This window comes from Phocoena sinus, chromosome 1 (assembly GCF_008692025.1).
Source record: "Phocoena sinus isolate mPhoSin1 chromosome 1, mPhoSin1.pri, whole genome shotgun sequence".
In the NCBI taxonomy this organism is placed as follows: domain Eukaryota; kingdom Metazoa; phylum Chordata; class Mammalia; order Artiodactyla; family Phocoenidae; genus Phocoena; species Phocoena sinus.
The window spans coordinates 132956097-132968459 of NC_045763.1; the positions used below are offsets into that span (position 1 = coordinate 132956097).

General features: G+C 41.6%; 1 protein-coding gene across 1 annotated transcript in view; it reads left to right on the top strand.

Annotated features, from left to right (window-relative positions):
• PAPPA2 (pappalysin 2) overlaps nucleotides 1-12363 on the top strand; it is a 282314-nt gene that overhangs the window by 126638 nt on the left and 143313 nt on the right. The window contains exons 8-11 of the mRNA XM_032611278.1: nucleotides 2774-2902; nucleotides 5354-5445; nucleotides 9265-9458; nucleotides 11936-12082. Coding sequence (XP_032467169.1) covers nucleotides 2774-2902; nucleotides 5354-5445; nucleotides 9265-9458; nucleotides 11936-12082 — 562 coding nt within the window. The remainder of the gene's footprint in view (nucleotides 1-2773; nucleotides 2903-5353; nucleotides 5446-9264; nucleotides 9459-11935; nucleotides 12083-12363) is intronic.

Here is a 12363-nt window from a genome sequence, read left to right on the forward strand (position 1 = left end):
GTCAGATACTCCTGTCTGGTAACACAATTTGATTTTTGATCCTTGCTTTTAAAAAACTTTTTATTAATCTGCCACAGCTCCTATACCATTCAAAGGTTACAGTCACCTATTCTACAGCTAAGCAGAGAAGCCAAGGGTCCTGCAGACACTATACTCTACTTTCATGACTCATTCATTTTTCTTTCCTCCCTCCCTCCCTTCCTCTCTCTTTCCTTCTTTTCCAACCCTCCTCTTTCTCTTTCTTCTGTTCTTTCTACATTTAGTGAGTTCTTAAGTGCTCCTGGCACTGTGTGCTCAGTGGTGGGGACACAGACTAAGATAAGATCATTGGCTTAAAGAGTTCAATGTCCATAGAGTAGGAGGCTGGTATCTCTAAAGGCAAATTTTCCTCACCTCATAATTTTCCTCAGAGGCTGCCCTGAGGGCAGAACTCAGGGTAAAACAAAAGTTTTATCAAAGGTGGTATATTAGTTAGTTTTCGATGCATTAGAAATCATCACAAAACATAGTGGATTAAAACAAAAAACACTATTTCTCATGGTTCTATGGGTTGGCTGTGTGTACTCACCTGGACCCGCTTGGCCAGGGCTAGGTGGCCCCAGGTGACCTCATGCACGCATTGGAGGCTCAGCTAAGACACTGACATGGCTGGGAGGATGAAGTTCTCTTTCCCCATTGTCTCTCCTTCACTAGGAGGCTTTGCCTGGGCTTGTTCTCATGCTGGTGGAAGGCTTTCCAGAAGGAGGGATGGCAAGTCCCCAGACACTCACATTTTTCAAGCTTCTGCTTACATTACTCATGACATCATTCCACAAGTCAAAGCAGGTCACAGTCAATTCCAGATTCTGCGGGTGGCAAAATCAATTCTATTTCTTGATGAGAGAAACAGTAAAGTCACATCACAGAAGGGCATGCATGCATCTGGGATGGGAAGAATTTGTGGCCATTTTTCAGTCTGCCACAGCTACAAAAGAGTAGAGAAAAATGTTCACCTTGAATTTTACTACATTTTTCCTCTCATCTTAGCTCTATGAATTAGAACTAGAAGACAGTGAAATGGTCAAAAAGCTCATGCAAAATAGGAGGATAGATCATGGGATGGATTTGAAAAGAAAAAAATATATTTTGGGGGGGTTTCTTTAGTAAGGCAATTAAAATGATATTTGTTATCTAACTTGATATACACACGTGCATGCGTGCACACACACACACACACACACACACACACACACACCTGTACACACAACCTTTAAGGTCAATAATATCCCATTGTATAGATGAGAGAACTAAGGCTTAACTTTAATTTGGTTGAACAGAGCTCGTAAGTGGCAAGCTCAAGATTAAAATCCAATTTTCTGACTGAGTCTCATCTTGGTTCCCTTTCCTTAGTAACACATTACCTTTTACAAACTCAGCTCATTGGAGGTCGGGGCTACCTGCTGCTGAGTTTTCTCCACAAGAAGCGTAAACATATCCTGACGCTCCCTTCCAATCCTTTCCCAGCCACAGAGCAGTATGAGACTTTTATGCGTGGCTGGATGAGAAGTCAGACAGAAACCACCCTGCGAAAGGGAAGCCATCAGAATTGATTAGGATATAAAACTGGTTTTGCTTTGGAAATACCTGGCACTCTGATGAGGAGTGCGTCCCTACAGAAAGCTAATTTGGAAATCTATGTCTTTCATATTTATGTGTCTTTCCTACTAAAATAACTGAAAGCCAGCACAGAGGTGTTTAAAGCTGTTTTGAAACCCCACGACATTTCCTGTTTGCTTGTTGCAGCATCAAGCGAAAGAGTAGAGGCTTTGTGGTTGAGTCGAAGAGTGTGTTAAAGAAGAGAGGGTCTTGGCAGGAGATCTGTGGGCACCACTTACGGCACTCCCAACAGCCCTCTGAGATCCTGTTCTCCTAAGTCACTCCCATCCTAGCTTGACTTTAGCGGTATTTTTCCGATTAGGGCAGGCACTGGACAAAAATTAAGTTGAGGGCAGAATTTGTCTTTGGAACCAGCAACCTCCCTCTTGAGTCCCTTCCCCCTTGCAAATGTTCAGTCTCTCACGTTCTCCACTTGATCAGTGCAATTGGGCTCTAGATAGAATCAGATAAACTCCTTCCATCTCAGGTGTCAATTGATAACTCCATTCCTGGTTTATATGTATTTTGGAGGTTCGGAGGTGGGGAGTCATTTAATGCATTTCCAGTTGTGGAATTGCTTGCATCCACACAATGATGGAAGGTGTTCTCACCTCCTTCTAGGAGAGAGTGGCTTTTCCTTGTAAGCATTCTGCCTCCTCAAGACAAGAATTCTCTTGAGAGACAAGAAAACTCTGATTCACAGACCCAAGAAGGGCCTTGCTGAGACCGAACTCTGAAACTTTCATCTTCCGTTCCTATGACTACTTGAATGATACAGAAGACGAGGTTTTCAATAGTTGGTGGTTTTCTGTGTGTGTATATATAACATGGTAAAGATACACTCGAAATACCATTCTCTTAGATTGCCTAGGACTGTGAGTTCAGTTTTAATTCAGCAAGCATTTGTTGTACATTCACTGTGTGGAATGTACTGGAAATACAGAACTGAATATGGTTTCAAACATTCTGCTGTTCTGTAAGACTATATGCCCTGATCTTTGTTTCAAACAATGTGGCATATGTTTAACATTTATATTCCCTGTAATATTTATTTTAAACTCCTGCAAACCATCTGAAAAGGACCCAGGGTGTGCCCCACTTCCTGGATATGGTGGTTACAGCCCATTGGTTTCCACAGGGAGGTCACACCTGGGCAGATGTATCGGTACCAAGTTCAAGCTGCAGCTGGAGCAGAACTGGGAGAAGCTTCGCCTCCTCTGAGCCACATCCATGGAGCTCCTTACTGTGGAGATGGGAAGGTTGCAAGGTGAGGACATACTGTATGCCTGGTATTGTGTGAGGGAGGATGCCCTGCCCTGCTTGGACAAGGAGGGTTAGCCTCAAGTTTTCAGCTTGACTGGTTTGGGAAATGTAAGGGGCAGGGCACTATGTGATTCAAGTGTTAAACAAAATCTAGGACCTAGTAGATATCTTGAGTGGTCAATCACATCTCTACATAGTTAAGGATGGGCCCACTTTTATTTAGAGCTCACCCCAGTCATAGATATGGGGGTTGATTCTGTGGGAACCCTCTTCAGGTTTCAGAGAACAACTGCTGGGCAGTGACTCAGGGCAGGAATTCATGGTGGAGAAGGTTACTTGCCAAATGATGCTGAAGGAGGATGTGAGGATAGCTTTTGGATCAGCTGCCGGTCTTATACTACTAATGAGCTGTGTGACCTGAGGAAAATCAGTATAGCTTTCTGAGCTTCACTTGCTCATTTGATCCCTGGAAGACCTGATTGTAATGTAATTTCCAGCTATTCCATAAAATCACCAAGGTAAAAATGGAACCACTTCTTTGATTTCTTAACGTGCCATATTCATTTTTCCGTTACCCTTTAGTGACATCAATCTAGAGGACTAATTCATTCTGGTTTGCCTGGGACTTGCCGGAATTTAGCACTGATTACTTCCGTGTCCCAGTGATCACCCTATATTAACCTGTTCTGAATGCTTATCTAACCTAATATGTTACTTATATAAAGCTGCTGGGAGTAGGAGATTAGAAGGCTAGGCACTGTGATTTGTCTTAGATCCTGCATCCTAATAAGATGACTTTTTTTTTTTTTTTTTTTTTTTTGCGGTACGCGGGACTCTCACTGCCGTGGCCTCTCCCGTTGCGGAGCACAGGCTCTGGAGGCGCAGGCTCAGCGGCCATGGCTCACGGGTCCAGCCGCTCCGCGGCATGTGGGATCTTCCTGGACCACAGCACGAACCCACGTCTCCTGCATTGGCAGGCAGACTCTCAACCACTGCGCCACCGGGGAAGCCCCAAGTGTCCCAGATCAAGGAAAAGTAGCTTACACCTTTTTTTTTTTTTTTTTTTTGGCCACACTGCACGGCTCATGGGATCTTAGTTCCCCAACCAGGGCCCATGGCAATGAAAGCACCAAGTCTTAACCATTGGACCGCCAGGGAGTTCCCAGTATCCTATATCTTGAAGACCTAATAGAAAGCAATCTATAGCCTTTCTTGGGGTTTCATCCCATTGTTTAGTAATGACTAAATATTGTTTATCTTTTCAATCTTCTAAGATTCCTAAGCTTTACTGTAAGTCTACGCCTTTTCATAGAAATATAAACACCAAATGTTTGCAGACCTCAGAACTATATCAAGCGAATGAGGTCACTTTAATACCCAAACCTTGCTAGTTTGCTGCCACCTTCTGCCTTACTCAGTCTCAGCTTGCCCCTTCTCCTCCTCCATCTCAATTAAATATCTCCCTGGGGAAGCCTCACATATGCACAGAGCAAATCTGGCTGTTGTTGATGTTCTCCCTGGCTGCCCCATTTTAAGTCTGCTCCCCTCTAGTTAAGGTGTCTGCAGGACTAGATTACCATTACTACCTGGACAGAGTCCTCCTTGAACAAACTACTTGGCTTTATGTCGTAGCATCTCCTACAGCAGTCCTCCGACGGAGTTTCTGATGCCCCATGGTGCCGCATCTGCCTGCGGAGCTCGGGCAGAAAGAGGCAAGGGCCCTCTTCCTAATCTGATATTACACATTCTAGCCTGAGCTTTGAAACAGCTTCACCTGTAGCAACACCTGCTTGGCTACTGGGCCTCACAAGGCTCTTTATCAAAATGTTCCTTTAGACTCTGCCTGTATTCCCTCTCTGTAAACAGTCATACTTAGTTCTGCCATCCAATGAGAAGATATCTCTGAATTGCAGCTTTGTCTCAGCTAGGGGCACTCCATTACCCATGAAGCAGGAAGGAGCTGTACAAATCATTTAATCCACTGTTTAAAACGCGGAAACGTGTAGATTCATTCTAATGGAATCACAGATCCCCAAGAAGTCATCCTCAGATTCTAGTTTAATAAATTTTTATTAGAAGCTACAAGTTGTCACTTTGGATATCACTTGTCAGTAAGAAAATGGATAGAAAACAAAGCCACACGTAGATGGGCAGGTTTCCTCCTCACTAGATCAGCTAACTACTTTTAGGGTTCCCCTCATTATGAGGTTGATAGGTCTCTTCTAGTGTAAGATCATCTTCCGGAAACACTGGCAGGACCCCTGGTGGATCTCCTAATGTGTCTGAACCATGAGCTACTTTTCCTGTAAAAGCATTCTCTTAGCTCCAACTTCTCTCCAGCTTGCATTTTTAAATACATAATAAGGAGTTTTAAGAACTTGAAGTGATGGTAACCAAACAAGAAGAATCATTTTATGTATGTATGTATATAAGAATGTACACTTTTACCTTCTAGGAGCCTGGGCGAAGAGTGTGATGATGGAGACCTTTTGAGTGGAGATGGCTGCTCAAGGGCATGTGAACTAGAGGAAGGTTTCAACTGTGTAGGTGAGTTTAGAAACACCTGCCTAGGCTTATGTCCTATTTTTGGAGGGGTCTCCGTGTCTTATTTTTGTGAGCTCTTACTGATAATAACAATAACATTTGATGTGTCTATTGTGTGCCTGGCACTAATCGTTTCACATATATTTTCCCATTTAATCCCTACAATAAATATGAGGAGACTAAACGGAGACACAGAGAGCCTAAATAACTTGCTTTCTCTTATACAGCTAGAAGTGATGACGTCAGGATTTGAACTAAGGAAGCAAAGCTCTAGAGTCTACATGTTAAACCACTAGGTCACCCTGCCTCTTAGATTAACGTTACCAAGGGTTGCTCTTGGGTCCTCATGTCTGATGTCAGACTGTCAGCCAAGTAGCACAATCCCACAGATTCTACATAAAAATTAGGGTAGGGTACGTTTTAAGCCAAAGGGAGTACAAGATATCTCTTGGTATCTGTGTTTAATAGGTAAGATCATCAAGAATGGCAGAGGGTCATAACATTTCTTAATCCTGGTGAATCACTGGTAATACATTATTACTAGGTGGCTTTGACTCTAGTCTCTTGATACACAGGAAGGCCCTCTAGAACACTTCTCCCAATTCTGATTAAAACCATCAACAGGCTTCTTTGTAGATTATTTTTCCATTCCCTTATGCATACATTGCCGTGATTCTGTGCAGTATACCCATCAAATTACTTGAAAAAGCAGTGCATCTAAAAATATTTTAATGTTTCTAAATCTCAAGGTAAAGTCAGGTATGATTATAACTATGTAGAATTTATTAAGGTATTAAATACTATACAGAACACACAAATGCCCCTGCTCTCCAGAGCAGAATAAAAAATTATAAAACCTTTGTAGTTTTACATCCATCCGTCTAACAAAACATGTTCAGTGCCCACCATATACCACAAGTCTAATAGAGACCCTTATCCCTTCCTGTGTCCAGCTTCCTTCCCTTATAGAAATCTACCAGTTCTTGAGAGATGGGTCTCTAGCTTTTTCTTACATGCATTTAGCAGTAAAGTATGCACCTTGAAAGAGACCATTCTGTTTAAAAGTAGCATTATCTGTTATAAAATTCTTTCCCCCTTTTCTGGTTTGGAAACTGCGACTCAGAGCATTTTAGTGACTCATCCACAGGCATACAACGAGGTCTCTGAAGAGCCAGCACTGGAACTCAGCTTTCCTAATTCTTAATCAAGTGCTTTTTCCTTGCTGTGAAACAACAGAGGATCAATTTTTTTCCAGTTTTATTTGACTACCATTCAGATATTTGAAATGCCTCCCCATTATTCTCCTTTCCAATCCAAACATCCCCTCATGTGATTAGGTTTCCAGACCCTTTCCTATTTACCCTAACCTGGCATGCTTCATGTGGTCAATGCCCAGAAAGGAATTCAATACTCTAGTTGTGGTCTGGCTGTGCAGAATACCCTGAACCGATTACCTCCCCTCTTCTGTACACAAGTATTTGTTAATGCCACCTCTGTTTGCATCATTTCTTTCTGGTAGCACATAGTGGGCTCATCTCTCTCTCTCTCTCTCTCTCTCTCTCTCTCTCTCTCACACACACACACACACACACACACACACACACACACACACACACAACACACACACATACTGCCTTCACCAGTGCAGCTCAAGTCTCATTTAACTTTACAGCTAAATTATTTTAACTTTACAGGACAAAGTTAGAATGATCTATTCCACAGTTAGACATTTGTTTCAGTGAGTAATATGCTCATAGTATGCTAAGGATGTAGTTCTATTCCATTATTTCTCAAAAGATTAATTTTGAAGGAACCATTGTGAAATGTGTTGTAAAAGTGGTCTGCTATTTTTTCACGGATTTGAAGAAACAGAGGCAAAAGTTTTCATAGTAAACAAAAAATAGAGAAGAAGCAAGGAGAAACAGTCACTGGATTATATAGAAAAACAAAACATGTATATGTATGTATGTTATAAAAGTATGTGATAAATATATATTATAAAAACAGGGCTTCCCTGGTGGCGCAGTGGTTGAGAGTCCGCCTGCCGATGCAGGGGACACGGGTTCGTGCCCCGGTCCGGAAAGATCCCACGTGCCGCGGAGCGGCTGGGCCCGTGAGTCATGGCCGCTGGACCTGTGCGTCCGGAGCCTGTGCTCCGCAGCGGGAGAGGCCGCAGCAGTGAGAGGCCCGCGTACTGCCAAAAATAATAATAATAATAAAAAATAAACATATATTCATATATACATTTATGTGTATATAAAATATGTACATACATATAAACTATACATACACATATATGTCTATGTGTGTATAAAGTACACATACATATAAAACATACATATATATATATACATCTGTGTGTGTGTATATATATATGGAATCCTCATGGAGAAGTCATTCCAAATACACATATATTGGTTTTAGGGGAGTGACTTAGAAAGACCATGGCTTTAATGGAATGCAGGAGTTTAAAACCCAAAATAGGCTTAGAACCAAGTCCTAGGAATAGTGGCTTATTCCTGGCAAGTAGAGGTAGATTTACCACAGAAGGGTCTTAGACTTGAAATTATTAAGGATAATAATTAGTAACTACATATTGATGAGCAGCTGAAAAATTACTGGAACCGTCTTGTGGTATTTCTGTGAAGAATTTAAAATAAAAAGAATGGTATAGTAACAGTTAATTTTAGTGATGATGTTACTGAGTGTGTACCTGTGTGTTGATTTATTTTAAATCTTGATCTTATTTGCATGTCCTATTATTTTAAGTAGAAATGAGGAATTAGAATTATGTTACTAATATGGGTAGAAAATGCAGTAGTACTTAATAAATGGCTTTATAACTGCATCTCAGCTTTTTACATTTGAAGAAAGCTATTTTACATATCTATGGTTAGTACGGACTATTCACTTAGCAGGAATTATCCTATGAGCAAGTATGGACTTGTCCAGGGGATACAGCTTGCTTTACAAGCCCAACGGTTTTTCTCACATATTCATTACTCACACGTTTGCTCTTGAAGACAGTCCTTCTGCCTTGGCTTGAGGCAGTGTGGAGTAAGAGAGAGCCCCTGAACCTGCCTTGTGTAAGCCTGGCTCAGAGCCTAGTGATATTGTTTCTGCGTCAAGGGAACTTTGGCGAGTCACAATCACGGAGACTCAGTTTGTCTATTGATGAAACAAACAAAAAATACATACCTCACATGGTTGTTTTAAGACTAAAAGAAATAATACGCGTGTAATCCTTATAAACCTGGAGCCCATTTGTCCATTTCAGAGCAAGTTGCATGGTTAGTTGAAGAAACACAGCAGCAAAAATTTAATTGAAAACAAATCCCTCAAATGTTTTATTTAATATTTCAAAAACTGTGAAGAGGATTCAAGTACATAATACATCCTACCATCTATTTAAATTTCCTTTATTCTTTTACTTACTTCTTTTGTATCCCCATCTTCCCCTAAGTACCTTGCTCAATGGTTCCTTAAAATTTCTTTCTACATCCAGCCCACAGCTGTTTTTTTTCTCCCTGTTCCTTCTCCCCCAACCCCACCCCCTTTGTATACTTTTTATTATATAAATGGATTTTACCACTCTCCCCATGAAAAAGTATCCTCCTTTTTAGGTGTGTGTGTGTGTGTGTGTGTGTGTGTGTGTGTGTGTGTGTCTGTGTGTGTGTGTGTTGTCTATATATTTGGGTTGGGCATTAGACGAGTTGGTAATTACAGTCTTCTCTTTAGCAGGCTGGAGAAAAAAAGGTAATTATTTTTACATGACATGTATAAAAACACTTTTTCAAATGTCATACAAATTTTTCTTGGCAGGGGAGCCAAGCCTGTGCTATATATATGAGGGAGATGGGATATGTGAACCTTTTGAGAAGGAAACCAGCATCACAGACTGTGGCCTCTATACTCCCAAAGGATACCTGGATCAGTGGGCTACCCAAGCTTATTCTTCTCACGAAGATAAGAAGAAGTGTCCTGTTTCCTTGGTAACTGGAGAACCTCCTTCCATGGTAAGTTAAGCCAGAAGAATAGAGTCAAGGCTAAACAAAATCGTGAAGTGATTCACCCAGATACTTAATGTGAACATACATTTTTTTCTCCTCACTTTGACACCAAATTTAGTTCTTAATGCACTCAGAATAGGATAATGTTAAATGAAAAGCTTCTAGACTAGCAATTAAATCTCATCCCTCACCCTCACCCCACTTACATTCACTAGTTTTCATCTAGGAACCTTTGACTATGCAATAGCTGACTTCAAGTTACACAAAAGCATCTCAAAATTAGTCTTAGAATACACATATCAGAAATTACACTTGGGCTTTGTGTTTGGGAAAATTTATTTTAAAAGAAGAAAAAGAAGCAGTAAAGAGTCAGAATACCTGGATAACACTATTGGATCTACCAGTATTATTATGATTATTACTAAGTCAGATTTGACGTGTCACTTAAGCTCTCTGGGCCCCAATTTTCTCATATGTAAAATGGGTATAATAATACCTTTTGGATTTAACTCAGTGGTTTATTACAAGGATCAAATGAAATTTAAAATATGTATTAAAGATCAAAGTATAATTTTTTTTATTTTTTTTTTGCGGTACGTGGGCGTCTCACTGTTGTGGCCTCCCCCGTTGCGGAACACAGGCTCCGGACGTGCAGGCCCAGCGGCCATGGCTCACGGGCCTAGCCGCTCCGCGGCATGTGGGATCTTCCCGGACCGGGGCACGAACCCGTGTCCCCTGCATTGGCAGGTGGACTCTCAACCACTGCGCCACGAGGGAAGCCCCCAAAGTATTTGATTTAAATAATTTTTTTTATTAAAGAAATTTGAGAGTGAGTACTAAAAACAAATCCATAGGTATACAATTTTCCATGAATATCTACCTAAATAAATGGAAGATCTTCTGAGGACTCTGAGGACTGACTTCTACGAATCATAATTAAATACCTAAAAGAAGATTAAGGGCTTTAGTTTTTGGATACTATTCTAGATGTTTCCATCGCCAAATAAACTCTTTCACTCATTATAACAATAAGCAATATAGTCATTTCAACAGAAGTAAGATTTAGCTCTCTAGGTGTATTAGGCCAGGATAGAATTACTGGAGTTTAGCCTTGAGGAGATCCCCCCAGACGATTGAGGAACCAGCCAAGGTTGGTGCTGTGGTTCAAGGAACTCATCAAGGACCCAGGGGTCTTTGAGATTTCACCTCTTTCTATCCTTGGCTTGCAGCTTTCTTCCTCAAGCTCATAAGATGACTGCTGTTCCTCCAGGCACGAAGTCATTATTTCCAGTGGGAAGAAGGGGAAAGGTCAAAGGGAGATATTCATACGTGCTAGCTGAGTCTCTTTTTATTGGGAAAATGGGAGCTCTTCGGGAACTTTGACACTATAGGCTTCCAGCAACATCTCATTGGTCAGATCCAGGTCACTTCATCATCCTTAGTTGTAAGGGACCCTGAGGAGATGAGCATTTATAACTTGATACCTTGCCACCTCGAACAAAATTGGAGTTTGTTAATAAGAAAGAAAGGGGAGGGCTTCCCTGGTGATGCAGTGGTTAAGAATCCGCCTGCCAATGCAGGGGACACGGGTTCGAGCCCTGGTCCGGGAAGATCCCACATGCCGCGGAGCAACTAAGCCCATGTGCCACAACTACTGAGCCTGCGCTCTAGAGCCTGCGTGCCACAACTACTGAAGCCTGTGTGCCTAGAGCCCGTGCTCCGCAACAAGAGAAGCCCACGTACCACAACGAAGAGTAGCCCGGCTTGCTGCAACCAGAGAAAGCCAGTGCACAGCAACGAAGACCCAATGCAGCCAAAAATAAATAAATAAATTTATAAAAAGAAAAAAAACAGAAGAAAGAAAGAAAGGGGAATGGATATGGATAGGCAAGTAGCCATGCCTGCCACACTCCTTCAGCTAATTCTGGCATCTTTCTCAAGAGTTCTGGTGCCCAATGACAGGAAGCCCGGAAAACTGGGAGATTCTGAGTTAGTGACAGCTCTCTAAAGTGGCTTTTAGCCTAGCCTGTCTGTCTTCCCACAGTGAAGTGGGAAAAATTTCCTGGATTTTCTCTTTCCTGGTTCCTTTTCCCAGCTTAGTGGCTCCCTGATTCAGTAGCCTCACTCCTGGGGCCAGTGGATCCTGCCTGGTAAGGATCTAATCATCATCCTGGACAGACTTCCCTAACTAATCCTAGGAGCAGTTGCCTGAAATGTGCCAGGACAATTCGTTGAGCAAGATCCTTGGGTCATCAGTGGGCTGTGAGTTGTCATGTGTATTCTTCTACCCTGGTAAAGTTATATCTTGAGGCTAACAGAGAGCACTGAGACATTCTTCTACATTGAGAAAAGTTTTCTGCCGATAATGTGATCATTAGGCATTCAGAAAGAGAGGAAAACTTTGGTTTCAAGCTGGAGAGTTTCATTGTCTTTACTTACCTCTCACCCTCCACATTTAATTGTTGGTTGAAATTGCATTTCAGATTTGCACATCATACCGTCCAGATTTACCAGAGCACCGTCCACTTACTGGCTGGTTTCCCTGTGTCACCAGTGGAAATAGCCCTCAGGATGAAGGGAGTAAGCAGCTAAAAGGTAGCCTGGAGAGAGAGGATGAGGTTTGGCTCAAAGTAAGTGGCCCAAATGGATTTTTGTGAAGGCTGTGGATAGATTGTGCATGTGTGTGTGTATAAATGATGCATTGGAATGGCTTGTCAGGAGATTTCCTTTTCTCATCGCAAAGTTTTTACATCTTGAATTTATTTTCATCTCTCTTTGAATGTTGGACTTTTCTTTATAAGCAATCATTTTATCAAAGTATAATATACACATAGAAAAGTACAGAAATGCACAGATCAATAATTTTTTTTACAAAGTAAACATCCTCTCTAACCACCACACAGATCAAGAA